The sequence below is a fragment of the Rhinopithecus bieti genome, unplaced genomic scaffold (assembly GCF_001698545.2).
Source record: "Rhinopithecus bieti isolate Rb0 unplaced genomic scaffold, ASM169854v2 scaffold_23276, whole genome shotgun sequence".
Taxonomy (NCBI): domain Eukaryota; kingdom Metazoa; phylum Chordata; class Mammalia; order Primates; family Cercopithecidae; genus Rhinopithecus; species Rhinopithecus bieti.
This window is the reverse complement of record NW_016810868.1, coordinates 996,072-1,023,670: the sequence shown is the minus strand read 5'-3', so window position 1 is coordinate 1,023,670 and position 27,599 is coordinate 996,072. Positions and strand designations below refer to the sequence as shown.

Sequence of the window (27,599 nt, the reverse complement as noted above, 5' to 3'; positions counted from 1 at the left end):
CTGACTTCACAGTGGGACTGTGAGGTGGGGGTGGGGGGCCTCATGGTGCCAGTGTGTCATTTGCCCCTGGGCACCGCGATTCAGGGAGCCACTGACAAAAGCAGCCCTGGGAATGGGACAGGTAGGGTGGACAGAGGCCTGAGAGAACGGCCAGCTCAGGCCTGTTCTGAGGCAGAGGGAGCAATGGGGCTGGCCTGGTCTTATGGGCAGTCCTTCACAGTGGTTTCACCATGTTCACCAGGATGGTCTCGATCTCCTGACCTCATGATTTGCCCGCCTCGGCCTCCCAAAGTGCTGGGATTATAGGTGTGAGCCACCACGCCCGGCCAAGTCCTTCACAGTGAAAGGGGGTGGGCAGCACTCCAGGCCCTGATGTGGGTGCAGTGGCCTGGCAACCTTGGGGGGTGGGCGGTAGGCAGCCTCGGCCTCAGCTCCCTCCCAGCATAAGGACTGTGGCAGCTCAGCATGTGGGCTGGGCCCCAGCTGGCTGCTGGTCACCTTCCTCCAGGGCCGGGGCAGGAAGGGGCCAAGGAGGGCTAAGCGGGTGGGCTTGCACTCAGCCTCCCTCCCCACTGCTTCTGGGAGGGTCTGGTTCATGCCCTGGCAAAGCTCAGGTCAGAAGGGCTGCTGGCACACAAGGGAATCCCCCATCAACCTGGAAAGGTCTGGGACACACTGGCCACCCCTATCTGAGCAGGACCCCAAGCCTTGCCTCCCGGACATCCCCCATCCAAGGCTCCAGACTAAAGGTGTCACTGAAGTTGGAGCCCCAGGGGCTGTTCCCTCTGCTGAAAAGGCAAGCATTGCCCAAGGAAGTTGACCACAGGCCAGCATGGCCAGGGTTAATTTCAGCCTCCTTCCTGAACATGCTGTTCCAGGCTGGGAGAGAGGCCCCTGCCCTCCCGGCCTCCCCTCCTCTGAACCTGCCAAGCAAACCGCCAGGCAGCAGAAGGAAACACCTGCCCCACAGCCAACCAAGGCCAGGCCTCCTGCCAGCTCAGGACCCATGGGGCATGGGGGGGGGTGGGCAGGGCAGGCACAGCCTGGCCCCAGTGGCCCTGGTCACCAGGGACCCCCTTGCCTGTTGACAGACACCCTCCTGCTGGGGTCCTCGGACCTCTGACTTGCTGAGTGACACCGTGACCTGACATGCACCTTTTACCCTTGTCTTCAGGACACATCCAGCGATGGAATTCACAGACACAGAACAAAAGGTGTGCCAGAGCCAGGCTGGCAGTGACACCGGACAGGCCAGCCCAACAGGTTTGTATCCTGCTTAAGACAATGGCACACCCAGCCTGGGGCCAGGTGGTGGCCATGGTCAGCGGGATCCAGGCAAGGCCACCGCCTGAGGGGAGACAGTGGGCGTCAGAGCAATCGGGACCCCCCCACACACCAGAATTCAGGAGAGGAGTCCCTCTTTGTGACAGCAGCAGACAGCCTTGGAGTGAAGTGGAGCAGGTGGCAGGGCCCAGGGCTAGAGGGGAGATACCACACGGGCGGAAGCCACCCTCCTTGGCAGGGCAGAGGCCTGATAGCCAGAGGCTGTGCATCTGACACCTGCCTAATCCCAACCACTTCCTCCTTCAAGCCCCGAGGCAAACAGAGTTCTCCAGAGTCAGGAGGGTGCAGGCATGTCCACAGAGCAGGACGGCTCAAACAGGCCAGATCTGGAGAGGTGGGAGGGTGCTGGGCGGCGGCTGCAGGAGCCCAGGACAGTGGACATGTGGGAACCAGCAAGGGTATTGGGGACAGCGGCGGGAGCACTGAAGCCAGGCGCAGCTCACAGCCTGGGAAGGTGCTGCAGCAGGAGCGGGACTCGAGGCGCCAGTTCAAAGGGCCTTTGTCCCCCGGGAGGACGGCACCATCGGGGTGGAACATGTCTGGCCTGGAAATGGCACCTCTAGGAGAGAGGCCCAGGTTTTAGCAGCAAAGAGCCCAGAGCTGGACCCTAGGGCCCTTGTTCAGCTTTGTGGCATCTCCCTCTCCCAGTGCCAGCCTCTGGGACAGGCCCTGGGCAGCCTGCACACGCATGACCACACATGTGGGGGACATGGAGGCAACCTGCCTTTCCGAGGCACACCTGTGAGGCTGAGCTCTGCGGCCACCCTGCCCAAGTGTGGAGCAGGGGACAAGTGCCCAGTCCCTCTGGCCACCAGGGCATAGCCTTGAGCAGAGTCTTGCTGCCGGAGATGAGGCGTGTTGGCCAAGAGATCATTTGCCAGCCTAAGCAATTCCAACCGAACCCACGCAACATCCCAGGCTTGCCGGAGACCTCCTGGTCTGGCACATGGGGATGGGCACAGGCTGAGCAGAGGGTGACCCCAGGGCTCCTTTCAAAGGCCAGAGGCACAGGGATGGAGCTGGAGGTCTGGCAGGTAGCACCGAGCCCTAGGATGTGGCTGCCTGAGCCATGGCCCAGGTGTGACGTGGGCCTTCACACGCGGCTTCCTGAGCACTCGGGCGGGGGCGGCCCGGGAAGCTCTCAGGAGGCTGATTCCCAGTGCAGATGTGTAGGCCTGGGTGGCCCCTCGCCTGCTGCTGAGGAGCAGGCCCTGCCAGGCTGAGAGAGGCCCAGGATAGAGGGGCATCTGGGGGGCCCCACAAAGCCACCAGGATAGAAAAAGATGATCTGACTTGCTTTAATCTGCACACTGTGGGGGGTGGGAGGGGCGTGCCCCTGAGCAGTGCATTCTGGGACACAGGCGGGCAGGAGCTGGCATGGGAGGACGAGAGCACCTGCAGGGCAGCGCCTGGCGGGCAGGTGGGCGGATGCATCAGCTGCAGTTCTTGGGCAGGCGGTAGACGCCAGCCGAGTAGACGAGCTGCTGGTCCCGCACCTTCTTCTGCAGGTAGCCCTGCAGCTCCTGCAGGTCAATCTCGGCCAGCGCAGGCCCGGTCACCACAAACATGCGGAGCATATTGTAGATACGATCCAGCGAGAGGCTCTCCAGGTTGGTCAGCATGGCCTGGATGTATGTCCAGAAGAGCTGCGGACACAGGCCAGCCCCCATCAGGCACCCGCAGGCCTTCCCCACCGCCCCCCACAGGCCCGCACACGCACCAGCAGCTCCTCCTCCTTCTGGTCAGCCTGGGAGGCCATGCCGGAGTCGCTCTCATCGTCACTGTCCAGGAGCACCATGTTGTCCCGGTCCTGAGGCCGCTCCTCCTCAATGACAGAGAAGGTGCCGGGGGGCTCCTCGCGCAGCACGCCCTGCTGCAGCCACACAGACATCCGCCGCCGTAGCAGTGCCACGGGCATCTTCACTGCCTTGCTCAGTTCCTCCAGGGTCCAGCTGGCTGCGTGCAGAGTGACCGGGACACTGGGCAGACTGGGCACAGGCTGCACCTCCCCTGCCTCCTGTCAGCCCAGAGGTCGGGGGGCTCCCAGACCACCCTGCCTTGCCCGTGGGAAAGGGAAGGGTGCTGCCTGCTGGCACAGCTGCCCCAAACCACACCCTCACTGGAGAACAGTCCCTCACCCACAGCTGGGCCGTGTGGCCGGGGCAGATTAGCTAGGGGCTGGTGGGCTCACCTTGGTCCTGAAAATACAGCAAGATCACCGCCTGTACCGGGGTGACCGCCACAGACAGCGTGCGGTCAGCCAGCTCCACGTCCATGGTCACCAGGCCCAGGGTGTGCTTCCAACTGAGGGTCCGCATGGCCTAAGGAGGGCTAGGGTCAGCTTGGGCAGCTCGGCTGCAGGGGGCTCAGGCCCATGGGCTCTGCCACCTGGTACCGGGTGAGAAAGGGGCCCCCAAAGCCACCTGCCCCACCCCACTCTGGCAGGCAGGTGAGCAGCGAGAGCACAGGACTGGATGGGGTCCCTACCTGCTCAGCCCACCATGAAATGGCAATGGGGCCAGCGTCATAAGGTGTGCCCCGAAAAGGCTACATCTGCCTCCTAACCCCCAGTGCTTGGAAATGTGGCTGTATTTACAACAGGGTTGATGCAGATATAACTGAGGTCACACTGGAGTGGGGTGCACCCTAATCCAAATGACCAGGGTCCTTCTAAGCAAAGGAAAGATGGGAAGACACAGGCAGGCGGGGAGGCAGCCACACGAAGACAGAGGCCACCTGGAGCAATGCGGCCACAAGCCAAGAAACACCAAGGGCTGTGGCAAACACCAGAAACTGGGGGGCAACGGAGGTCTCTAAGAGGTTTCAGAGGGAACGGGGCCCTGCCAATACCTTCATCTTGGACTTCCAGCCTCCAGAACTAAGACAATCTATTTCTGTTTTGTTAAGCCACCCAGTTTGTGACACTGTGTTACGGCAACCACAAGAAATGAACAGATTTTGGTACCAGGAAGGGTGCTGTGGAAACCGAACACCGAGAACTGTGGCAGCAGCTTTGGAAGTGGGTGATGGAAGAACTATGGTGAGGGCCTGCGCGACTGTTGGTAGAAAGGCGTGAAGACAAGCCTGGAAACGGCCGGGAGAGGAGAGCTGCCGGCGTCTTGCAGAACACACACAGCATCACAGACTGGATACCAGCAGCAATGCCGACCCAACAAGTGCTTCCAGTGAGGTCTCAGGTGGCAATGACTGTGCTACTGGGAACCGGAGGAGGCAGCAGAGAGCTTGGCTGGCTGGTGCTCTACTGCTGGGTGCATGGTGGGGCCTACAGCTGATGAGCCTGGACACTCAGCTGAGGAGATTTCCAAGTTGTGTGGAAAGTGCCACCTGGCTTCTCCTTGCTACTTACAGCAGAATACAAGAGGGAAACCATCAGTGAGGCAGGAACCATTAAGCAAAAAGGCACCAGCCCTTGGGGATCTGAAAAATGCTGTATCCAGGCAGCTCTGAGACGTGGCCAAGGGTGTGGTTGGACCAGGGTTTGCTGGAGATGAGATGTGACCTGTGCATCCAACTAACCATCTCAGCAGCAGACAGGGACAGGTGGGGCCTCCGGGAAAGGACTGTGGATCCACCTGTCTGAGGACTTGGACACTGGTGAGCTGCATGATAAGCCAACAAGGTATGTGAGAATTTTACACCATCTGAAGTGCTGCCAGGCTGGACTGAAAGGAAGCCAGGCTCCAAGAGCAGAGCCGCAGAGGCCAAGGCCGAAGCTGACGAGGTGCGGCTGCCCCTGCAGGCCGAGGACGGAGCAGGGAGCCAAAGAGGATGCGCAGGCCTGGAAGTCAACTGGAATTTCAGCTGCTGGGTTTGAACTCACTTGGGACCTGCCGACCTTTTTCCTCCCAGGTTTCCCTTTTGGGGTGGGAATGTCTATGCTTGTCTTACGGTGGAACTTTTGAAACAGATCATCTGTTGCCTGATTTCAGTGTCCCAGCTGGAGAGGAGTGGAGTACACTCCAAGCCTCGCCCGCACCTCGTTTACGTGGTATTTACACGCTGAGATGTGGAACTTTGTGTGGACGATATTTAGATGGGATTTTTGGACTTGGAGTTGATGCTGAAATGGTGAAGATTTTGGGGGCTATTGGGGTTGTCACTTGCACGCTGGAGGGACCCGCCATGGGGCAGAGTGTTATGCACTGAATTGTGCCCCTCAAAAAAAGACACATGAACCCCTAACTCCCAGTGCCTCTGATGGGATCTTATGTGGAAATACGGTCATTAAAGATGTAATTAAAATGACATCACCCTGGAATAGAGTGAGTGTCCTTCTAAGAGGGAGACAGGAACAGAGACACGGGGGAACATCACGGGTGACACGGCCGAGACCACAGCAAGGCAGCCACAGGCCCAGGAGCTCCTGGAGCTCCCAGAAGCTGGAAGAGGGGAGGAGGCAGCTTCCCCTAGAGCCGTCGGGGGCCCTGCTGGCCTGTAAGATGGTACGTTTCTTCTAAGCCCCTGGTTTGTGGTACTTTGTGCCGGTGGCACCGGGGCACTGACACACCTGCTCTGTGGGCCAAGGGCTCCTGAGTCCTTCCAGGATCCGGCAGCTCTTAACAGAAACAACCCTCTCTTTACGGACAGAAAATGGAGGAGGAGTCAGTGGCTTGCCTTGGTCCTAGCTCTGGCTCCAAGGCCGTGACCTCCACAAACGCCACTGGTCAGCCTGCAGCAGGACGGATGCAAGGGCTCAGAAGCAGCCGGCTCAGGGGTAGACGCTGCGGGCTGCATGGCCAGCCAGGTGTCCAGCAAGGTCCCTCGGCCAGGAGATCTGCTGGTGGGACCCCTCAGCACAGCCCCAGGGCCTTCCTTGCTACTCCTGTGTCCCACTGAGGTTAAGACAAAGGGCACTGGAGTGTGGCTGTCCCAGCACTTCAGGCCTGAGCAATGGGCAGTGGCTGAGCCATGCCTGGGACCCGAGGCGGGACCCTGGAGGGAGGCCAGTGGGATCTCACCTGGAAGTGGCACTGGAGAGCCTGAGGCAGCCAGAAGGGGCAGGGGAAAGGGACTGAGCACGCAGCCTGGCCACACGGATGATGTGTACCAGAATGCAGCAGGGCACAGTGCCCACAGGCTCCAGAGATGCCAGGCTGTAGCACAGGCCACAGCTGGAGGTGCGGGGATTGCCAGGGCCCTGCTTTCAACTGGAAGCAGGCGTAAGCCACCCAGACCCCCTCCAGGGCCCTCCTTTCCACCAAGAGCAGGCAGGAGCCACACGGACCCTCCACAAGCTGCAAGGGACACCTGGACTCTTCCAGAGCCAAGCTGAGGCCTGGAGGGAGGCAGCAGGCACTCGCCACCGTGGTCAGCAGCCCGGCCCTACCAGAACCCCTTAGCCTCCCGCCCTGGGCGCCTCTGCCTGGCCTCTCCTTGTCTGTCTCTGGAAGGAAGCGCACCCCTTGGTACTGCCCTGCCCTCCCCTAGGAGTAAGTTCCCTTGGCCGGTCAACACAGCAAGGCCCTCTTACTTGCAAAAGAAAAAAAGAACACACATCTAAGTCCAGCCTTCTTGAGAGCAGACCTGGAGAAGCTGCGGACCCTCCCTTGAACTCAGCCCCACCTGCCAGCCTCCTGGCGGCTCTGTCCTAAGACTGCTCCTCCGGCCCTGGCTGAGGCTGGACCATCCCCTTCCTGGGGCTCCTGGGGCACCTGGGGTTGGGGTCTGTAGCCTGGATGCCGGCTGTGCCCCAGGACCCTCTCCTCACATTTCCCTCGTTGGGGTGCCCAGCTCCCCCCAGTCCTGAGCACTTGCTGGGCATACTGGAGGCCTCACAGGCCCCACACATCACAGTGAAAGCCCTGGAACCTGCCTGTGATGGCTATCCTAACCCCTTCCTCCCCCAGCCGACACATCTCACCTGACTATGAGCTCAGGGAAAAAACCTCCAAGCCTGGTCCCATCCCTCGGGCTCTGGACGCCTGTCCTGGGACTGCTGGGATCAGCAGTGCTGCCCGGGCATGTGAGCCAAACGTGGCCAACACCATCACTCTGGGCACACTATCCCAGTGTGCCACTGACCTCCAGGCCAGGGCTCACTCCTCCACTCCCCACATCTGCTTCCCTCCTATTCCCACCACAGACCCACAGCCCCGGTCCTCAAGCACCGCTGGAGCCTGCAAAGGTAGTTCTCGAGGAAACGGACCTGGAGAAGGGGGCAGGGCTGCAGCCCTGGGTGTCAGGTGTGCTCGGGAGCGCTGCCCTGGGCAGAGGGCAACCCTGGCTCCCCGGCTGCCTCCCTGCAGTGACACAAGGCACCCCAAGCCCTGGTTCAGAGAGGCAGAGGACAGATGGTGAAAGAGGAGGAAACGCTCAGAGGGCGGGACCTGCTGTGGCCACAGGGGTCCCCGTAAAGCAGTCAAGAGACCTGGGCCCAGCACAGCCGGCCCAAGCTCCTGTGGCCACGGGGACTCTCGCTCACAGGCGTACAGGGTTGCTGGGAGGAAGGCGGATGGAGTGTGGGCCAGACCCACTCCCTCTCCTGCAGGGGTGACTGCGAGACGGGACCAACCCAGAGACACTCGGGTGACAACGGGGCGGCCACAGGTATCAGGCTGCTGGGAGCCCCGCAGCACAGGAGGGGGGTGCCGAGGGCCCATGGGGCGGCCCAGCATGGAGGTACCTTGAGCTGCTCGTACTTCTTGCAGTAAGCCTCCAGGGCTGCCCTGATGTCCTCAGGGACCTCGAGCTTCTCGTCCTTGAAGGGTGGCCAGAACTCACTGGACAGGATGACAGCGTAGACCCCGAATGGTGGCTGCTCCTCCGCCGGCCGCTTCTCGTCCTCCTCCCGGATGTTGGCGTTGATGCGGCGGGAGTCTGCCATGTCCTGAGGAGGAGCCAGTGTCACGGGGGACCTGTGGGGCGGCCGGGCAGCGGGCGGGGCTGGGACCCACCTTCAGCATAACCTCGCAGAAGTGCATTGGGGCCTCGCCAAAGCGCAGCTTCAGCAGCTCCACGTTGCGGATCTCCCTGGAAAGGTGAGCGTCTGGGCAGGGTGTCGCGGTGAGCCCCAGCCCCAAGGAGCACCTGTAGCAGGGCACGGGGGTGCCCCCCAGGCAGAGCAGGGGTCCTGTGTGGGCACCCCGATGGCTAGCACACCTCCAGCCAGGAGTGGGGGCGGAAGCACAGCTCCAACCAGGCCCAGGCACGGGATCAGGGCCCTGTCCCGACAGAGGCTTGGCAAAGGCCCTGGTACCCCAGAGATGACCAGCGCATCGTGGGCCTCACCGCTCAGGGCTGAAGCTGAACTGGTGCAGCAGGCGGTCGGCCAGCAGCGAGCGGTACTCGTTGATAAAGAGGTCTTTGCTGCCGTAGATGCTGACCAGCAGGCTGATGATATCTGATGAGCGCCTCTTGGAGCTCGACTTTCCTGGCATGGTGGGGGCAGGGGTGTCACCTGACAGGCACCGGGGCAAGGACAGGGCCACCCCCCTCCCAACCCGCCCAGCCAGACAGCACAGCCTGGCAGGGCTCTTCCTGAAGGCCCTCGAGGCTGGGAGCAGCCCAGCGCCTCCCGGGAGACCTGGAGTCAGGTCCTGTAGCAAAAGCTTCAATCCCCAGCCCCTCCCACCTCACAGGGACCTCCCGGGACCCCCATGCAGGCTTAGGGGACAAGCCAAAGGTCCTGGGGTTTTCCTCTGAGACTAAAGATGTGTTGAAGACTTACCATCTGTGCCAGGGCAGGGGCCAGGCCTGGGCCCCACAGCCCTCAGAGCCCTCGCCGACGAGGGCCAGGCACAGATGGGCTCTGAGCAGGAGCTGGCACCCTAACAGGACTCTGAGGCCAAATCAGTCTGGGGCTCAGGGGCCACCCACATCTTCACTCCTCTGCCAGGTGCAGTAGCAGGGCAGGAACACCCCACAGCTCACAAGCAGTGTGAGGCAGGGCATCCCCCACAGCCAGTGACTAGCCACGGAGGAACACAGCCCATCACGGGCCTGCCCAGGCCGGCGGGGGTGGGGGGGTGCAGCACTGCCCTGACCTTTGACATCCTCAAGCCTCTGGGACCCTGGCCACACCTGACACAGCCAAGCTCTGTGACAAAGATGAGTCCAGAGCAGACGGCCTGGCTGAAGCCCCCACCCCGCTGGTGAAAGGGGCTGTGCGGGGCTGACCTGGATCGGCATCCACGGGGTCCGGGACCCAGTCCTCCGGCTCGCCCGAGTCATCCTCACTGTCCTGGCCTGTCTCCAGGCTTGCAGGGTCGGTCTTGGACAGCTCAACAGCCAGGTCCCCTGTCCCGTCCGAGTCCCCTGTCAGCCCGGCCACAATCTGCCGCACGGTGTCCTCCCGTGTCCTGCCGATGTGAGTGCTGCTGTGGTCCACAGTGTGGACACCCTGCGTGCACCTCCCACCACTCACCCCAGTCCCAGCCCCATCTAGGCCAGCACCACCGACCCTGCCTCTACACTCAGTGTGACAGGCTGTGTATTAAAGACAGGCCCGTCAGACTCCTTAATAACAAATAAACCCAACACTACACGGGAACAGCAGGAGCTGCGAGAGCACTCCCAGCACTTAGGGACACTGAGCCAGGAAGACTTAGGCCCAGGTGTCCGAGGCTGCAGGGAGATAGGATTCTGCCTCCACACTCCGACACAGCAAGAGCCTGTCTTGGAAAAAAAAAAAAAAGGCCAGGTGGGGTGGCTCACGCCTGTAATCCAGCACTTTGGGAGGCCGAGGCGGGCAGATCAGGAAGTCAGGAGATCGAGACTATCCTGGCTAACACAGTGAAACCCCATCTCTACTAAAACTAGAAAAAAAAATTAGCTGGGCGTGGTGGCGGGCGCCTGTAGTCCCAGCTACTGCAGAGGCCGAGGCAGGAGAATGGCATGAACCCAGGAGGCAGAGCTTGCAGTGAGCCGAGATTGCGCCACTGCACTCCAGCCTGGGCGACTCTGTCTCAAAAAAAAAAAAAAAAACAAAAGAACTGGCCCAGAGTGCTGACGAGTTACTGGGTGCAGCACACCAACACAGTACATGTATGCATACATAACAAACCTACACGTTGTACACATGTACCCTAGAACTTAAAAAAAAACAAAAAAAGAGAAAAAAAAGAAGTTAAAGATATACCTTCTGAAAAAGAAAAAAAAAAAAAAAAGGAACTGGCCCAGAAGCCAGGCCAGTTACAGCCACAAAGCACCAAACAAGTCCAGATAGGCGCCAGATTCCCACCGGCTCCTACTGCTCGGCTTCTGGGGTCCACTGCGCCTGCCAGCCCTGAGCCAGGGCCCCTGCAACCCCTGAGGAATTTCCAGGCAGCCACGTCAAGGTCCTCATTCCAACACATTCTCCACTGAACAACCCCGGGCAGTGTCTGTTCCTTGTTGTGGGAAAGGCTGGGACAGCACAGAGCCCACTCTCCTTGCCTGGTCAGCCTGGGGGGCTGGTCAGCACCAAGGCGAGGCCAAGTGGAAGAGATTCTCTCTGTACTGGAGAGGAGGAGGCAGAGGAAGGGCTGTGGTGGGCCTCTGGCAGCTGCACGCAGAGGGCACGGTGACACCGTGTGACACTGGCACGGGCAAGAGGAAAGGAAAGAGCCCTGGGCCTGATCCTGTGCCCTCCCCCAGCTGGGGGAGACCTTGTGTCCTGAGAGCTGAGCACACCCTCTGGCTGCCCCCAGGACCACGAGGAGCTCAGCAGGATGCCGGGGGTCCCAGTGGCTCCTGGGCCAGCTGCGGCCCTCACCTCAGGTAGCGGCGGATAGGCTCACAGGCGACCTCCAGGATGACCATGGAAGGGTCCAGCACACGCAGTGCCTTGATGGCAGAGATGTAGAGGGTGATGATGTCACACGTGTTGACGCCTACAGCCACGGCAGAGGCCAGCAGTCATGCAGTGCCCGGGACCACAGCCTCCCAGGGGCCAACGCCCGAGTAGACAGCTGGCCATGCCAGTCAGGTGGTCCACAGGTCCCCACTGCAGCCTTGTTCTCTTGTCCCCCCATCCCCATCTCTACCTACTCACAGGCCCTGCCCTGCAGGGTGGTCTGTTCTGAGAGAATTAAGTCTCATCACCTCAGACCTACCAGTTAGTCCCGACTCCTTTCAAAGAAGAAACAAGCAAGCTGATGGGCACTCAAGATCCCCTAAGGACCTCGCCAACTGCTTCTCAACCCATTTCTTCCTTAGACCTCCAAGTCCAGGGCTAGCAGACTGGGCCCCAGGCTCCCTGGATGTGGGCACCCTGGTGAGTGTCTAAGCCCCGGGCGCTGGGCAGCCCGGCAGCACACAGCACCTGGATGCAGGAGCCGAGTCTCCAGGGCAGCCTTGAGGGACACGAGCAGCTGCTGCCTCTGGTCTGTCCTCTCCAGGCAGTACTTGAGGTCCTCGATGGCTGGCCGGGAGTCGGGAAAGTCTACAAGAAGAGGAACATCCCTCAGGGACAGACACAGACGTGTGTGCACGTGCGGGCTGGCGCAGGGTGTGTGCAGTGTGTGAGAGAACATGCGCTTGCCAGCCCCAGGAAGATGATGAGACCACCTGCTAGGCACCAGACGTCTCCCCGGACACTTTGGCGTGCTGATGCATTTGACCACAATGCCACAGGGTGGACAGAGCAACACCCAGGGGCCAGTCCCCAGCCAGAGCCAAGAACAAGGGAGAACAGCAGTGGACACCTAGAAGCACTGTCCAGCATCTGCCACAACTGCCCTGATCCAGGCATAGAGGACGCCCGCGGTGGGGAGGGTCCCAGCCCTGCCCGGTGCACCCCCCTGCAAGAGCGACAGCGAAGGCACAGGCAGCCCAGACTCTGACAGACACAGAGGAGACACGGCGAAGGCACAGGGAGCCCAGACTCTGACACAGAAGAGACACGGTGAAGGCACAGGGAGCCCAGACTCTGACACAGAGGAGACACAGCGAAGGCACAGGGAGCCCAGACGCAGACACAGAGGAGACATGGCGAAGGTCCTAGGAAGGCTCCCCAGACAGGAGAAAGGACCCCGAGGCCGGGGCGGGACAACCTCGGATGATGCTGAAGAGCTCCTCGATGCGCAGGCTGGCGTAGATGCGGTAGAAGAACCTTTGCACGTGGCAGCGCCAGCGGCGCAGAGTGTTGCCAGCCTCAGGAGACGCAGGCCTTGCGGGGCTGTCCTGCAGGAACACCTTGCCGAGCCAGCCGACCACCCGCTCGATCCACTGTCAGGAGAACACTAGCGTGAGCTGTAGGAAGGCATGGTGAGCCCCAGGCTGACTCCCAGGCTGGGAGGAGCCTCGCAGCCACCCACTCTGTCGGCCAGGACCGAGGGGAGCCCGAAGGCCACCTGTGTCTGGAGGCGGAAGCACATCAAAACCTGCAGGGTGGGTGATGGCCCAAAAGGCGATGTCCCGGCCCCCCTGCGGTCTTCATGCCTCTCACATGCACTAGTGCCCACACTTATCACTGGCAACAGCAGCCCTAGCATGAGACGTGACGGACACACATGGCCTGTGCGCTGTGCCTGGCGGGCACATTTGCCCCCACTTAAATGGATAAACACGCCCTTGAGACCAAACATGTGACCAGCCCCCACTCCCCCGCCATGCAGACGACACCGCACATCACAAGAGCGTCTCTGAGTGAGCACAAACCCCTAGACGGCAATTCCACCGCGGGGGCCCAGGCGTGCACACATCCCACAGACCTGCTACCCAGTGACAAGACCGCACGGATGTTCACCCTCTCCACCCTACTGCCCACTCTTGCCCACCGCTGTGGGGACACCCTCTTTGAAAGCCTGACATCACAGCCAATCTGCACCTCTAGGTGGACTCTGAAGCACTGAGGAAAGGACAGGTGACATGTGGGAACAGGGTAGGGGGACCCACATGGGTGGGCCCAGCTCCCCTTTGGCCCTGGGAGTCCACAGCAGAGCCCCAGACCACAGATCTCCAGACTGCAGATGCCTGGAGGCCCCGTGGGAGGGTGTCTCGTGCCCACATGGTGCGGGCTGGCTGTAGGTCAGTCCATGAAGGACCGGCCAAGCAAGTCCACACTCAAGTAGGGCAGCAAACAGGAGAAGGGGGTCCATTCACTGGCCCTTCTGGTGGGCCCGGCTTCGTCACACCTGCCTGGGGCAGCCCCTGGGGACCCTGGCCCGGTATTGCCTGCAGCCATGGGATTCTGAGCAGATCTGGTGAGTGCACCTCAGGTGTGTCCTCGCTGTCACCAGGGCCCAGAAGTACTGGTCTCTACCCGACATCAAGACAGCTCCAGCCACCACCCGGTCCGGGCCCACCCAGGCCTCCACGCTCTGGATGCTTCTGAAGCCAGGTGTCAGGTTTGCCAGAAACCTACTCCCGTCCCCAGCGGGGCACAGCCCAAAGGAGGGGCCCTCACCTTGTGGAACTCACGCAGGAAGGAGCGCTCGTACTCGCCTCGGCAACGGTCCTCCATCCTCTCCCGGGTCACCTGGTGCAGGGTGGTGGTCACAGCCTCGGCACTGACCCGCTCCAGCAGACTGAGCCTGTGTCTAGAGAAGAGTCCTAGCCATGGGGCACCCATAGCACACACCGGCCCCTCTAGCCCAGAACAGCCCCATGCCAGGACGGTCCTGCCTGTAGAGTGCATGCAGCACACACACGCACACCCCCACACCCAGCACGCACCTCCCCACAATCCTCAGCTGTGGGGGCCACTGTGCCTGCCAGCCCCAAACCAAGGCCTCTGCGACCCCTGAGGAATTTCCAGGCAGCCATGTCAAGGTCCTCATTCCAACACGTTCTCCACTGAGCAGCCCTGGGGAGTGTCTGTTCCTCGTCAGGGGAAAGGCTGGGACAGCACAGAGTCCTCTCTCCTTGCCTGGCTGGCCTGGGGCGCTCGTACCAAAGGCTTCAGGAAGCCACTCGGAGCACAGAGCACTCCCAGGCTCTGCTGTCCCTGCCCAGCTGGCCTCTGTCCGGGTAGGGACACTGGACTTCCCCATGTGATCAGTGGCAGCAGGCGTGGCCGTCAGGGGCCCTACCCTTATCTCCTAGGATCAACTCTGAAACGACATCCAGTTGCACTGCTGTCCTGGCCCCAGAGACACAGATGCCACTGTTTGTGCCTTTCAGTGTAGTCTCTGGTCCACAGCGGCAAAAGGACTCCAGAGGAGAATGAGAAAGGTTGCTGTGTCACTTTTGCTGGGATGAGCCCAACAGAAGCCCTTCATGGTCACCCTGACCTCTGCCAGCAACAGGACCACTCCTTTAGTCTACCTAAGACCTCTCAAATAGCTGCATGGCTATACCTCTGTTCAATGTGACAAAGGCACCACAAATGGCCGAGGGTGTGACAATTCCTAGAGGACTACAACAGCACCTGTCTCTCACAACAAAACCCTCTCCTCTCCAGAGAACCAGACAGGAGACTGCTTGCCCTCACGTGACCTGATCTCCCTGGAGAGAAGCAGCAGCAAGCTTCTGTTCACAATTACAGGGGCAAGGAATGTTGACGAGGGTGAGAATCATTCCTTGCCCCAAGGTCGACAAAAGGCACAGTGGAATTCTGCAGCGTCCAGGAAGTTTGGAGTTGCTAAGAAATTTGCTGCTGCAGACACAAGCCACATAGGGCCTTACCACGGGCAAGGCATGAATCCGTGGGACTGCAGGTGAGTGACAGAAGAGAGACACCTGTGTCCAGGACACACTGCACAGGAATCCCTGGGACTCTCTCTCTGTCATGTTCCTGGTTATCAGGACGGCTCACCAGCTTTCTGCAGAGGCCAGCTGGACCCAGGGGAGCAACCAGAAGGAGCGAGAGCACGGCCATCAGGACAGACTACTCACAAGACCTGGCTGAGCTGATGGAACTGCTCCAGAGCCTGGCGACACCAGCACTGTTGCTTGTCACTGCTGCACCCTGCACACAGCGGGCTCTGCAGGAGCCGGTAGTACCGGCGACGGGCATACCGGCTGTCCAGCTCCCCCTCCAGTTCCGGGTCTGTGCCCCCTTCCCCCTTCCTCTTACTCTGCATATAGACTCTCAAGAAGCACCCGTACAGACGCTGGATCATCTCTTGGAAGGTTCTGGGGGTACTAAAGAACAAGACTCCGCGCAACATAGTGTGGACTTTTTCTCGCAGCCCCTGAGCACCGGTGCCCATCAGCAAGCCCAGGCGAGTCCATTTCTCCAGCAGCTCTAGGCTACGCAGGTAGGGATCCAGGCGGCTCTCCAGCAGGCCAAAAGCGTCAAGGAGCAGCAGAAGGCACTGGGGCTCATCCGCAGAGTTCTCGCATTGGGAGATGGCATTCCAGAACTCAGGGGAGATGTTGGCCTGCAGATCGTTCTGCAGCACCTCTACGAACCACTCCTCCAGGACCGAGTGCAGGCCGTGGCCCCTCAGAACCTCCACTGCCGCCCGGAGCTCCTCTTCCTTTGGCGGGACTGCACCGCTGGTCCGGGAAGACACCTGGAGCGCAGAAAACCGTGAAGCGAGGGGAACACAACATAGAGGTGGGGAGAGGCGGGGAAGGGAAGAAGCTGAGAGGTAGGCTGCAAAAACTCCGCTGCCCCCTGTCCGTGGTGTCCGGACGTTGGGCCGAAGCTAGGGAAGGGCTGCCAGCGGAGCTGAACGAAATGAAACGGAAAGGTGGTGCAAAGTGGCAGGACAGGGCAGAGGCGGATGACGGACAGAGCTGTATGAACCCGAGGGTGGCCGCCCCAAAGCGCATAGGGTCCCGGAAACTCCGCGCGGGGCCGCCGCTCTCTTCCCAGGCCTCACCAGCCCCAGCGCAGCCGGCGGCACCAGGCCGGTGCTCACGGTATTCCAGGCCACTAACAACTCCTGTCCGGGCCGGGAGTCGCTGTCCCCCTCCGCCACCACAACTGCCGCCGCCATCTGCAGCCACCGGCTCCGAGATCCCCTCGGCACGGCGCGAGGCGATGACGCACGTCTGCACGCGCAGCCATGACGCGCACAAGGCACTCAGCGATGACGCGCTAGATCGGCGCGCCGTCAGGGAGTCGTGCGCAGGCGCGGACAGCACTGGTTCCGCGGCGGTTGGGGTGGCGGGGCCCCGGGCGGCGTTGACCATGACCCAGCAGGGCGCGGCGCTGCAGAACTACAACAACGAGCTGGTCAAGTGTGAGCGGCGCAGCCGGGACGGGGAGGTCGGGAGGGCCACAGGGCCGGGTTCCTGGCTCGCAGAGGGGTGCCCCTGGACCCGCCTCGCTGCGGGCATCGCGCGGCTGAGCAGAGCCCTCCGTGCCGGGGACTGGGTGTCCGTGGCCCCGAGCCCTTGCTGGCTTGCAGGCCCCGCGCCGGGTGCTCGGGAGTGGTGCCCGACTCTGGCTTCCTCGGGTGGAAGGAGGCCCGCCCTCCGCCGCCGCGCTCCTGCCCTGGGCCCACAGCGCCGCCCCTCCCGGCCCCCCAGGCATAGAGGAGCTGTGCCAGAAGCGGGAGGAGCTGTGCCGGCAGATCCAGGAAGAGGAGGACGAGAAGCAGCGACTGCAGAATGAGGTGAGGCAGCTGACAGAGAAGCTGGCCCGCGTCAACGAGAACCTGGCACGCAAGATTGCCTCTCGCAACGAGTTCGACCGGACCATCGCGGAGACGGAGGCCGCCTACCTCAAGGTGGAGCTCGGGAGGCCAGGCGGAGCATCAGGGGATAGCTGCGGCAGGGGTGTAGCCGCGGCAGGGCGTCAGGACCGCCTGGGGCTCCCAGCTGTGGGCAGTCTGTGCCTCGCTGGCTTGTCGGGCAGGGGCAGCGTGGCCAGGCCCATTGAGGAACCCAGGCTGCTGCGGGAGTGACCATGAGGCTGTCTGGGGGGCCTGGAGCATCCTGGGTCCTGGTCTTCATCCGGTTCTCGCTAGCCATGTGGTTCTTTCTGCTTAGAGTGTGAAGAGCCACGTCTTGGGCCAGTGCTAACTCAGCCTGGCTTTGAGGGTGGGGAGGAAGTGTTTTGGGTCAGATTCAGGAGGGAAGAGGGTCCTGTCACCCCATCTGCCAGTCCCCTTGGGCTTCCGCCTTCCCCCGCACAGGATCCCTTGGCTACAGCACCCACAGCCAGGTCCCAGAACCTGAGTGTGAGGACAGCTGGGGCTTAGGACCTTCCCAGCAGGTGACCAGTAACAACTTTCTCACTTCTCTGGCCCCAGATTCTGGAGAGCTCCCAGACTTTGCTCAGCGTCCTCAAGAGGGAAGCTGGGAACCTGACCAAGGCTACAGCCTCAGACCAGAAAAGTAGCGGTGGCAGGGACAGCTGACCAGACCACGGGCAGGGCCTGCCTCCGTGCGCCCCTCAGCTCAGCCCTGGCAAGTCTGTCCTCAGAGCGTCTTTGTTCTTCACGGCAGCAGCTGCCTTCCCTCACTGTCTCCGGTGCCGAGAGGGGCAGCTGCCAGCCTCTACTGGCATCATTGACAAGCCAGGGCACAGCTCACCCAGGGGCTTCGTGATCACACGGGCTATGGGGATGGTGGGCTCTGGTCAGCTCTGCAAAGGGCCTATCTCTGTGGCACCCACACTCCTGCCCTGCCGGGGAGGCCCTGGTTGTCTGAGCACCATGGGGGCCCCCTCAGCTTGTCCCTCCTCAGCCAGCAGAGGCCCAGGGCAGGGGACAGGGGTTCTCCTTCACCCCAGAACCCAAACCTCAGGCCTCACCCCTGTGGTCTGTGATTATCAATAAAGATTATCTTTGTAAAGGTCCGTGCCAGCCTGCTGCTTGCCCGTGTCAACAGCGTGGGGCTGCCAGACACCCGCAGAGCCAGAGCCTGAGGCTCCCCCTTGGGAAAGAAGGGAGGAGGCGTCTGGTAGTGGTCTCCCTGTGACTGCCCAGCTAGCCTCAGGGACACCGCTGAGGGTGCCCACCCTGCCCAGGCCAGCGCCACCCTCAGCCCTCCCCAGCAGGGCCGCTGGTCCTCTTCCCCTGACTGGCCCACGGCTCACCCTCCTCTCAGGAGCTCTGCTCGCTCATCCTGTTCTCTGCCACACCCTAGTGTCCAGCATAGGACCCAGCCCAGAGAGACAGCTAGGGATGCCAAGCATATCCAGCAGCTGCCTCAGACTCAGGTCCCTCTCAGCAAGGACTGGGGGGCTTCACACCCCCCACCCCCGCCAGTTCCTCCGTTGCAAGTCCTGCTTGGCCTGATGACACCACTGCTGCCACCAGGCCCTGCTGCCCCTTTCCCTGGCCGCACGCCAAGCACTGGCCACTTCCATCCTTCCGCGTGCCCTGGGGCCTTTGTCCTGTCTCTGCAGCAACCAAGCACTGCCTGAGGACTGGGCCTATTTGGGAAGCGTGTGTTGATCCAGAGGGTCCAGAAAAGAGCTGGGCCCACCCCCAACCAGGGAAATACACCAGACTCTCCTTCTGTTGGGGTCTGGCCAGACAGCATCTCTCTGCTCTAGGGTTTGGTTCTCCAGGGAGGAAATGGTGCTTGGGTTCAGAGGGTTGTAAACAGCCCCAGGTCTGGCTGCCCGGGCAGGCGCTGCTCCCCACCTGCCTCATCCTGTGGGCATGCCAAGCCCAGCAGGAGACACCATACCCTGTGCTGCCCTCATGCTGCCCTTCCCTTGGTCCCTCCCCAGGCTCTGGGCCCCTCAGAGAAGTCACTTCAGGCCCAACAGCTGCAACACTCACCCTCCCACCTGAAGTCTAGGCCCCTGACAGCAGGCCTGGCATCCTACCTCCTACAGTGCCAGCTCTGGGAGGCTGGGGTGGAGGAGCAACAGGTTAATAGGCCGTAGAAGTTGGGGAGTCAGAGCCTTGGCCACTGGGACATCAAGAAGTGGGGGTACCAGACTGGGGTCACCTCCCACACACCCTGGCACAGACGTGCAAGCTGGGGCCCACTGTACCCCATGTGGCCTCTTACTGCAGAGACCTGCCCCTGCTCCCCTCTCAGCCAAGGACCACGCAGTGGGGATGCCAGCAGCCTTGTCCAGTGCTGTTTATTGAGCCCATCGTCAGAGGCAGGAAAGATGCCACTCATCACAGAGGGCATGGAGGCTATGGGCAGGGGCTTAGGGTCCTGCAGAGGACAAGTAGCTGGGACAGCCCTTCACCCCAGACACCCCCTGGCCGCTGGGAGGCAGGCTGAGGAGACAGGACAGGGAACTGCCAGGTGTAGAATCTGCACAGTCCCCTACCGGGTTGCAGATGGCCACCACCCAGCAGGCCCCTGACCTCACCCACAGGCAGTTCCCCACCCCACTCCCCACCTGGGCCCTCCCAAACCAGGGCCAGGGAGTGAGACCCAGACCTGGTCCCGATGTCAGGAGGCACCCTGGCTGCTTCCAGGGCCAGGAGGGGTGGGTGGAATACAGTGAGGCCAGACAAGGCAGAAGCGGGTGCAGTAGTCCCTGGCTACTGCCCAGCTTCCGGGACTCCCACAGCTGGGGCTCAGCCTTGGTCCTGGCAGAGCTGGGCTCAGAAATAAAGGGCTGGCTCGCTGCGGAAGTCCGAGAGGTCATTCTGACTGGCGGGTGTGAGCTGAAAGTGAGAGAACAGAATGTGGACACGTGGGCTCGCCCAGGCATCAGACTCCCCCCAGCGCTCCCCTCCCCTGCAGCTCACCATGGCCTCTGTGGGCGGGGGCTCTGCCTCCCTTGGGGCCTGCTCTAGCGCCTGCTCCTGCCACTTGCTGAAGGCCACAGAGTGCTTCGGGGTGTAGCTGGACAGGCCTGTGAACGGAGTTGCACACGTGGACATGTGGACACAGACCAGGCTCCACCCCTCCCAGGCTGCCTGTCCCCCTAGGTGGGCACTCACCTGAGCTGCCCTCTGGCAGCCGAGAGCTCTCGGGCCTCACGCTGCTCACAAACGTGGCCCGGGGCAGGAAGAGTGCAAAGGGCTTCTCCTCTGAGCCGGAACCCTCTTCCTCCTCTTCCTCCTCTTCCTCTTCCTCCTCCTCCTCCTTCTCCTCCCCCTCATGCTCCACCTCTTCCTCCTGTGCTAGGGAGCTCTCGGAAGGGTACTCAAATGTGGTCTGCAGGCTCTTGTCATTGAAGGAGATCTTCATCTGGGAGTGAGAGTCACATGAACGAGGGCTGAGGGCCCACATGGGCACAGCAATGCCAGGGGCTCAGGTCCAGCCCTCAGGATGAGGCTGACCCAAGTGGGGTGCCGGATGCACCATCAACCCTTCAGGGGCTCCAGGAGGTGGGCGAAGACCTCTCCAGCTGGACCCTGCAGGCATCCATCCCCTCCACCCTGGGGGCCAACTTCCCCTCCCCATCCCAGCCAGGGAGCAAACTCTGATCAGGACCAGAAGCCCAAAGCCTCTGGGTCCCCGGAAGCCTCTAAACCAGCTCCGGGGGCTACCATCTCAGGACCCTCCTGCTCTGCTGTCTGGGCAGAGCACCAGCTGGGGGGACACTGGGGTGGGCACACATCCCCTCCCACCGAGCAGCTCTAGAGCAGGAACAGGGCAGAAGAGAGGCTGTCCCCTCAGGGGTCTTACACTCTAGGCTCCAGGCAGCTCCTGCTGGTGTCTGGGGCCTCTCTCTAAAGCCAAGTTCATGTCCTGGCTTACTGGATGCCTGGACAATCTGGCAGAGCACGGACTCCCCCCCCCCCCCAGTGCTGACACGGGCCTCTGTGAGGCGTCAAGGCTGGGCGGTAGCCCCAGGCACCATCACCCACCTAACATAGTTGAGAGTTGGCCTGAGGCTGTGCGGAGTGAGGAGCCGCCTCCACTGAGCCTGGGTGCCAGCGACCCCAGCAATGACCCCTTTGTCACCCTGCTGTCCCTCTGGCCCTCGTCCTCCATCCCCACTTCGTATACGTAGGCTGCAGAATTTCACATCTGAGCAAATGCTTTCCTTTTCCCAGTGGCCTTGAAGCCCAGGCAGGGCTGCTGGTTCCCAGGGGCAATGGGAGCAGTGGGGACCAATGGTCAGGACTCTCCACCTCCCCTGACTGGGGCTTGCATGGGGCTAAGCTCCCCACAACAGCCAAGCTCCCACCGCTCAGCTGCACTCAGCCCAGCCCCAGTGGTCCCCCATGAAGATGAGCGGCCCCCACCTGCAGCAGATGGGAGCGGCCCTGCCGGAGCTCGAAATAGTAAACTCTTCCCGGGCACAGGACACCAGCAGCTCAAGTTCCTCCTCCTCCCCTAGAAGGACCCAGAGGCAGGAGTCGGGCCCCAGGCAGAGAACCACCGCAGCCAGGCACAGTAGGATGAGACAGCCTCTCAGGAAGCAGCTGAGGCCACACAGGGCTGCCAGGACAGGGCCGAGGGCACACGCTCCTGCCATCATGTCCTCTCCCGCAGTGGCCACACGGCCCACAGCCAAGCGTACCCTTGGGTCCCTTCTCACCATGAATATCCCCACCTCCCACAGCTGGGGGCCACCCTTTGTGCCCAAACCTCCAGCTTCCCTTCTCAGCACAGCTCACACAGAGCCCTGCTGGGCAACTCAGCTGCCTGTTTGCATCCCTACCCCAGGCCTTGGCACCCCAGCTGTCTGCACGGATGAGCGGGGGAGGGGGAGACCACCTGGGTCAGACAAAACAAGGAGAAAGTCACCAGCTCCTGTCCCTTAACTGCCCTGCCTGTGGCTAGGCCCACCTGGCCCTCCAATGCTCATCCCACAGGAGGCCAGGCAAGGAGAGGCTGGGACAGACCCTACAAACACCCACCCACTGCCAGCCCACTTGGGGATGGGGTCACCCAGCCCTCCCAGACTCATGCTTTGGGACAGATACCCCAGGTGGAGGTGCTCAAGGCAGGACGGGGCTGGTGGGCCAGAGGTCTCCCACAGCCCCAAAGTCCAGCAGCAAATGGGGCTTCCAGTCGCCCTGGATATGTGGAGCTAACCCAGATGACCCCGAAGCCCTCCAGGCCCCAGCCCCTGATGGCTCGTAGGAAAGCACAGAAATAAGGACTCGCGCTGCCAGAGGCTGCAGGATTAGGTGCCGCTTGGTCCATTGCCACTCTATCCACTGTTCTGGATGAGCCGTCCCAGCAGGGGCGCGCTGCGGGGCTGGGTGCCACATGGGCCCTGAGCGCTCCCCGGTACAGCCTGGCCCAGGCTAGGTGCTGCCAGATCCTTCTGCCATAGGCAGTGGGGGGCAGGGGGTGGACAGGCAGCCCCCGTCTGCCCTCAGCTGGGGCCCAGGGCTCTGGTCACGTCCTGCCTCCCCAGGTCTCCTCAGTTGGGCTGGTGCACAGCCCTCCCCTCCCACTGTGGAGACAGGTCAGTGGGTCACAGGACACCCCGTGACTCATGCTGTGGGCAGCCTGAAGACCCCGGGGACGCAGGATGGGCAGAAGGTGTGGCCAGGGGCTGGCAATGCAGCCTATCAGGGACTTTGCCTGGCGCAGCCAACAGAGAGCCCGCAGGTGGGTCCCGGCTCAGCGCAGCCTCCCAGCAGAGCCTCCTGGCTTCTCAGGACCCTTTTATTCTTGCTCCACTCACCCTGCCTGTGCACATCTAGCTTTGGTTACCAAAGGGCCTGGCCTCCACCCGGGACAAAGGGCCAAGCAGCCAGCCCCAACCTGCCCAGATGGAGGTGTGAGCTGAGCCCAGCCCTGCCCCTCCCTCCTCTCTGCACACGGCTACCTGCCTCCCATCCCCCACGCAGCCCCAGCCAACGCTCCCATGGGTGGCCGGACCCTAGACCAGGCTGCCCGAGTGCAATGTCCACAGCAGGCTCCCGGGAGGCTGGGTGCTCCCTGAGTCAAGTGTGGCCCCAGCGCCAGGCATAGCCTCCACCCATGAGAAAGCTGAGGGAGGAGGGTCCAGGCAGCTGCTGGGGTCCCTGGCTTCACAAAGACCACCTAGGTGGCACCTATGGGAAAAGCTGGTGGAGAGGCGGGAAGGAAAGGAAAGTTGACAAGAAGTGGCTCAGCCAACAACAGTGAGAGATGCAATAGCCCCTGGCCACCCAGGATCTGCACTGCACAGGGGGAGAAGCAGGGAGGAGCCCAGTCTGGGGCTTGGTGCTGGCCAGGAGGTGATGTTAGCAGGAAGGGCAGATGTCAGGGTGGCACTTGGGTCTAAGGATCAGAGAGCGAGGCCTTGGGAGTGGAGGCGGAAGTCCCACAGCAGGTGAGGGCGGATGGCCCTGGGTGTCCAGGACTGAGCCCTGGGGACACTGACATGCTCCGGCTGGGCAGAGAGCCAGAAGAGAAGGAGAGGAGAAGGGCAGAGGAGAGAGGAAAGGACAGCCAGACAGGTAGGAGCCAGGCCAGGTGGTGCTCCACGAAGAGGAAAGACTGCAGCGCCAAGTCCCACGGGCGGCAGGTGTGAGGATGAGAAGGGATGCCCCACCCTCCAGGAAAGCAGCCTGGGCGCGGCTGCAACAGCACACAGCAGTCTGCCCCAAGCTCAGCCTACAAGACTGTGCACCTGCCACTTCTGCCAATGGACAACTTAAACGGGCCTGTGCCTGCCGGGCAGCTCCACCCCGGCACATAGGCCAGCAGCCCCCCACTGCCCAGAACAGGGCAGCACTCCTCAGAGGCGGGCAAGGGTATCATACCCTGTGTGGGGACAGCCAGCCCCAGGGCAGGTGCCTCACAGACTCCCACCACCCAGACAACTCCACTGAAGAGCTGCCCTTCATCTGCACCCCAGGAAAAGCAGCAGCACCACCAGCCACTGAGGCACACAGTAAACCGTTGGCCCACAGTCAGGTCCCGCTGGATTCCAGGCCCTGCAATCCCTGCACTCCACCCCCATGCTCTGGGGTCACAGCCAGTGGTCCCAACCAAAGGCTGGGGCCAGCCCTGTGGCTCACGCCTGTAATTCCAGCACTTTGGGAGGGTGAGGAGGGCGGATCACCTGAGGTCAGGAGTTCGAGACCAGCCTGGCCAACATGGTGAAACCTTGTCTGTACTAAAAATACAATAATTAGCTGGGCGTGGTGCCACACACCTGTAATCCCAACTACTCGGGAGGCTGAGGCAGTAGAATCGCTTGAACCCTGGGAGATGGAGGTTGCCCTGAGCCGAGATACCGCCACTGCCTTCCAGCCTGGGTGACAGAGCAAGACTGTCTCAAAAAACAAAAAATAAAAAAAGGCTGGCTAGGGTGGTCAGGCAAGGCCAGGTGCAGGACTCACATGGGGTACCTTGCACCTCCACCTGTGAGCGCTCCTGGCCCAGGGGCCACAGAGTACATGGGACAGCCCTGCCCCACAGCCCACTGTGCTGAGGCCAGCAAGCCATTCTGAAAGGCAGGGCAGGCTTGTGCCACCGCGCCCAGCCTTTTTTTTTTTTAAAGACAGAGTTTTACTCTGTCGCCCAGGCTGGAGTGCAGTGGCGCGATCATGGCTCACTGTAAGCTCCGCCTCCCGGATTCACGCCATTCTCCTGCCTCAGCCTCCCGAGTAGCTGGGATTATAGGTGCCCCCCACCACACCCAGCTAATTTTTTTATATCTTCTTAGTAGAGACAAGGTTTCACCATCTTGGCCAGGCTTGTCTTGAACTCCTGACCTCGTGATCCACCCGCCTCGGCCTCCCAAAGTGCTGGGATTACAGGTGTGAGCCACCGCTTCCGGCACAGTTCTGTCGCTTCTGAGGGCAAGATGGCCAGGCTCTAGGCAGCAGCCTCAAGTCCCAGGAAGAAGCCAGGCTCCCAGGGATGGCCACACAGGTTACGGGGAGGGGTTCTAGAAACAGGAACCTGAACTCAGTTCTCGCCCCACAAGCTCCATGACCTCTTCCGACTCCTGAGCTGAGGTGCAGATTCCTCTCTACAAAGGGGGAGGTGTCCCCACTGCCACCTCTGGGGCAAGACCAGGAAGCACCCACCTCATGTAGCCAGGGCCAAGGGTACGGACGCAGGGGAGGGAGAGGCAGACAGGAGCTGGGGGAGAGAGGCTGTGGCTATCAGACCAACCCCACCTCGATGGGCTGGGGTGATGCTCGGGCGAGGGTTGGGGAGACAAACCCATGTGGCTCCAGGAATAGGAGGGGCCCTGTGCCCAGCCCCAAGCCCCCACTGGAAGCACCTCACAAGGGTTAGCACGGATGCCTGGGCCAGCAGACAGAGCAGGCAGGAGCACCAACGCCCTGGTTCCAGGAGGGGAGGATGGACAGGGAGAGGCACAATGCCAAAGCCAATCCCAGGCAGGAAGCAAACAGAGGGAGGCAGCAGCCTGTCTGCTGAGGGAGCCTGCAAGGTCCCATCCCCAGCCTGGGAAAACTGAGGCTGGAGGACAGCCCGCCTCAGGGGTGAGCCTAGCCAGCACTGGCTCTGGGGCAGTGCCTGGACAGGAAGACCCAAGGGAGACGCCCCAGGCCCCCGCTCAGTCCCCAGGGAAGGTACACCTGCTTCATGACAGGTCACCGCAGATGAGGAAGTCACGTGGAACTGCCCTTGGAATTTGCCCCGGGGAACAAATACAGGTGCAGGAATGACCGGGAAGAATCTGAGGATTTTCTTTTTCCTGTGCCCAGAGGGTTCCAGGCCACTGGCCAGGAGGGAGACTCCCCTGCCTGGCTGGCTCAGAGCCTCCAAAGTCCCCTTCTCCCCAGCAAGGTTCCCAGGCCCAGAACAGGCATATGCTAGACACTCACGCGGCATTCCTGCCCAGCTCCCAGCCAGTGTGCTTGCTGGGGAGTTGACAGCCCCCTCCAACTGGCTGGTGGGCTGCAGCCCAGGGCTGACCATGATGCAGGGATCCAGCCAACCCTGATCACCGGCCTCTTCCCACTCACATCCTGGCGCCCCGCGCCCATGCAGCGGGGCCTCCAGGAGACCATGTGAGGCCACCCCCTCAAAGCCAAGCCCAGGGAGGAGCCCACAAGCCCAGGTCTGCTTCTTCCAACTGGACTGACAAAGGGACAGGCCCGCCCAGCTAATTCCATATGAGCCATAAGAACTGGCAAGAGGCACAGCACTGTCTGCCCCGGTGCTCTCCAGAAGCCACGCAAGGCACACAGCAGGTCAGCTGTCCCCATGGCCCAAGTCAGGGGGCTCCACTGGGGCCCTGGACCCGGCACGGCTCACCCAGCCCCAGCTTGCCTCGAGTCCATATAGAAACCATCCTTCGCCCAGGCCAAGCGTCCTGGGATCAGGGCAGGTGCTGCCCACACAGTTCTGTGAGCTGTCACTCTCTCCCTCCTGGCCAGTGGCCCTGCCCCCACCACTGACCTTCTTTCTTGAGGAGCCAGCCTTGGTGAGGCAGGACTTCTGCAGGGCCAGGTAGCCGCCAATCACTTCGATCTCGTGCACAGTGGGGTAGCGCTTCTTCAGCGTGGGCCCCAGGAGGCAACCAGCCTTCTCCTCCTCGGCCTCCTGTGGCCGGGGCTCCCCATTGGCCTGACTGAAGTTCTGGCCCTGCAGGGCCCCTGGCTTCCTCTTGGGCACCACTGTGAAGGTGTTGCTGCCCCGGGGCTGAAGCTCTGCCACGCACCCGGGCCTGGCAGGACGCAGGGAGCAGGGTAGTTTGGCTTCTTGGGGGGCCTCCTCCTCCCAGTCTACCTCATCGATGAAGGTGACAGGCAGTCCCGGCTTCCCGTATTCCCGGCTATTCTTGTCCAAGCCAGGAACCCCGAGGCCCTCAGCAGGCTCAGCTTCTTCTGCAGTAGCCGGCAGGAAGGGGGGTGGTGAGGACGGCCTCTGCCACCTGATGGCCCGGTCAGCGAGGGCGGTGGCTGTCCTGGGACAGGCTCCCTCCTCGACTGCCCACTGTGCCTCGACCTCCACGGGGCTCTTCCCTTGGGCAGGCACACCATCCCCTCCAGGCACCGGCTGGGTTCCGAGCTCCTGGCTCGGGGAGGCCGGGCCCACGTCTCCCTTTGGCAGCTCCACGGACTGCGCCCCCTCAGGAGGAGGGGCCCCGGAGGCCTTGCTCTTGGGGATGAACATGAAGGAATTTCGAGAGTTTGCGCGGAGGCTGGCCAGCGCCCGGGCCTGGAGATCCCCCGAGGGGATGGTCTCCATATCTGGCTTGGAGGCCGGCCGAATCTCGAAGGAGTCGTTGGCGCTGGTGGCTGCGGAGACGCACTGGCGCTGGCTAGGAGTGGCACTGGCAGGGGGCGAGGCTGGAGTGGCACTCGGGGTCCCGGGGCTGGGGGGCGGGTGGAGGGAGGGATCCCCCGACTCCACCTTTGGCTTCCACTGTCCCGACCCAGGCGGGGAGCCCGCGAGGCGGTTGGCAGGGCCGGCCCGGGGCTCCGGGGCCGAGGGCCCGTTGGAGAGCAGGTGGGCGTCCGCACCGCGATGCAGACCCCGGGGGTGAACGGTGAAGGAGTTGCTGCCGGTCTTCTGGAGGAAGTCGCTGCGGCGGGCCCCGGGGCTCGCCCCTCCACCGCGGGGCCTGGGCGCGACGGGTGGGCTGGGGGCCGCGGGCGGGAGCCGGGGCTGCG

General features: G+C 62.1%; 3 protein-coding genes and 1 long non-coding RNA gene across 5 annotated transcripts; 2 read left to right on the top strand and 2 right to left on the bottom strand.

The window, feature by feature from the left end:
• The first annotated feature begins 11 nt into the window (after nucleotides 1–11).
• On the top strand, nucleotides 12–7,981 carry LOC108542873 (uncharacterized). Its single transcript, XR_001889389.1, has 3 exons — nucleotides 12–121; nucleotides 1,175–1,263; nucleotides 4,252–7,981. It is a non-coding gene; the product is annotated as an uncharacterized LOC108542873 (long non-coding RNA).
• Nucleotides 2,627–16,246, bottom strand: ANAPC2 (anaphase promoting complex subunit 2). 2 transcript variants are annotated; one of them, XM_017893042.1, is made up of 13 exons: nucleotides 16,056–16,246; nucleotides 15,121–15,743; nucleotides 13,691–13,823; nucleotides 12,336–12,510; nucleotides 11,606–11,725; nucleotides 11,057–11,174; nucleotides 9,481–9,662; nucleotides 8,593–8,734; nucleotides 8,259–8,334; nucleotides 7,988–8,191; nucleotides 3,536–3,665; nucleotides 3,065–3,300; nucleotides 2,627–2,990 (listed from the first exon to the last, which is right to left on the bottom strand). In XM_017893042.1, the coding sequence occupies exons 1-13, from the start codon at nucleotides 16,170–16,172 to the stop codon at nucleotides 2,778–2,780; spliced, it is 2,469 nt and encodes an 822-aa protein (XP_017748531.1). In that variant the 5' UTR covers nucleotides 16,173–16,246; the 3' UTR covers nucleotides 2,627–2,777. The 2 variants fall into 2 exon arrangements, with proteins under 2 accessions (XP_017748531.1, XP_017748532.1); XM_017893043.1 differs by lacking the exons at nucleotides 15,121–15,743; nucleotides 16,056–16,246 and adding an exon at nucleotides 13,960–15,112.
• SSNA1 (SS nuclear autoantigen 1) lies at nucleotides 16,247–17,980 on the top strand. Its single transcript, XM_017893051.1, has 3 exons — nucleotides 16,247–16,418; nucleotides 16,708–16,907; nucleotides 17,433–17,980. The coding sequence occupies exons 1-3, from the start codon at nucleotides 16,367–16,369 to the stop codon at nucleotides 17,538–17,540; spliced, it is 360 nt and encodes a 119-aa protein (XP_017748540.1). The 5' UTR covers nucleotides 16,247–16,366; the 3' UTR covers nucleotides 17,541–17,980.
• Nucleotides 17,981–19,207: 1,227 nt separating this feature from the next.
• Nucleotides 19,208–27,593, bottom strand: TPRN (taperin). Its single transcript, XM_017893048.1, has 3 exons — nucleotides 26,383–27,593; nucleotides 20,046–20,295; nucleotides 19,208–19,957 (listed from the first exon to the last, which is right to left on the bottom strand). The coding sequence occupies exons 1-3, from the start codon at nucleotides 27,172–27,174 to the stop codon at nucleotides 19,704–19,706; spliced, it is 1,296 nt and encodes a 431-aa protein (XP_017748537.1). The 5' UTR covers nucleotides 27,175–27,593; the 3' UTR covers nucleotides 19,208–19,703.
• Nucleotides 27,594–27,599: the final 6 nt, after the last annotated feature.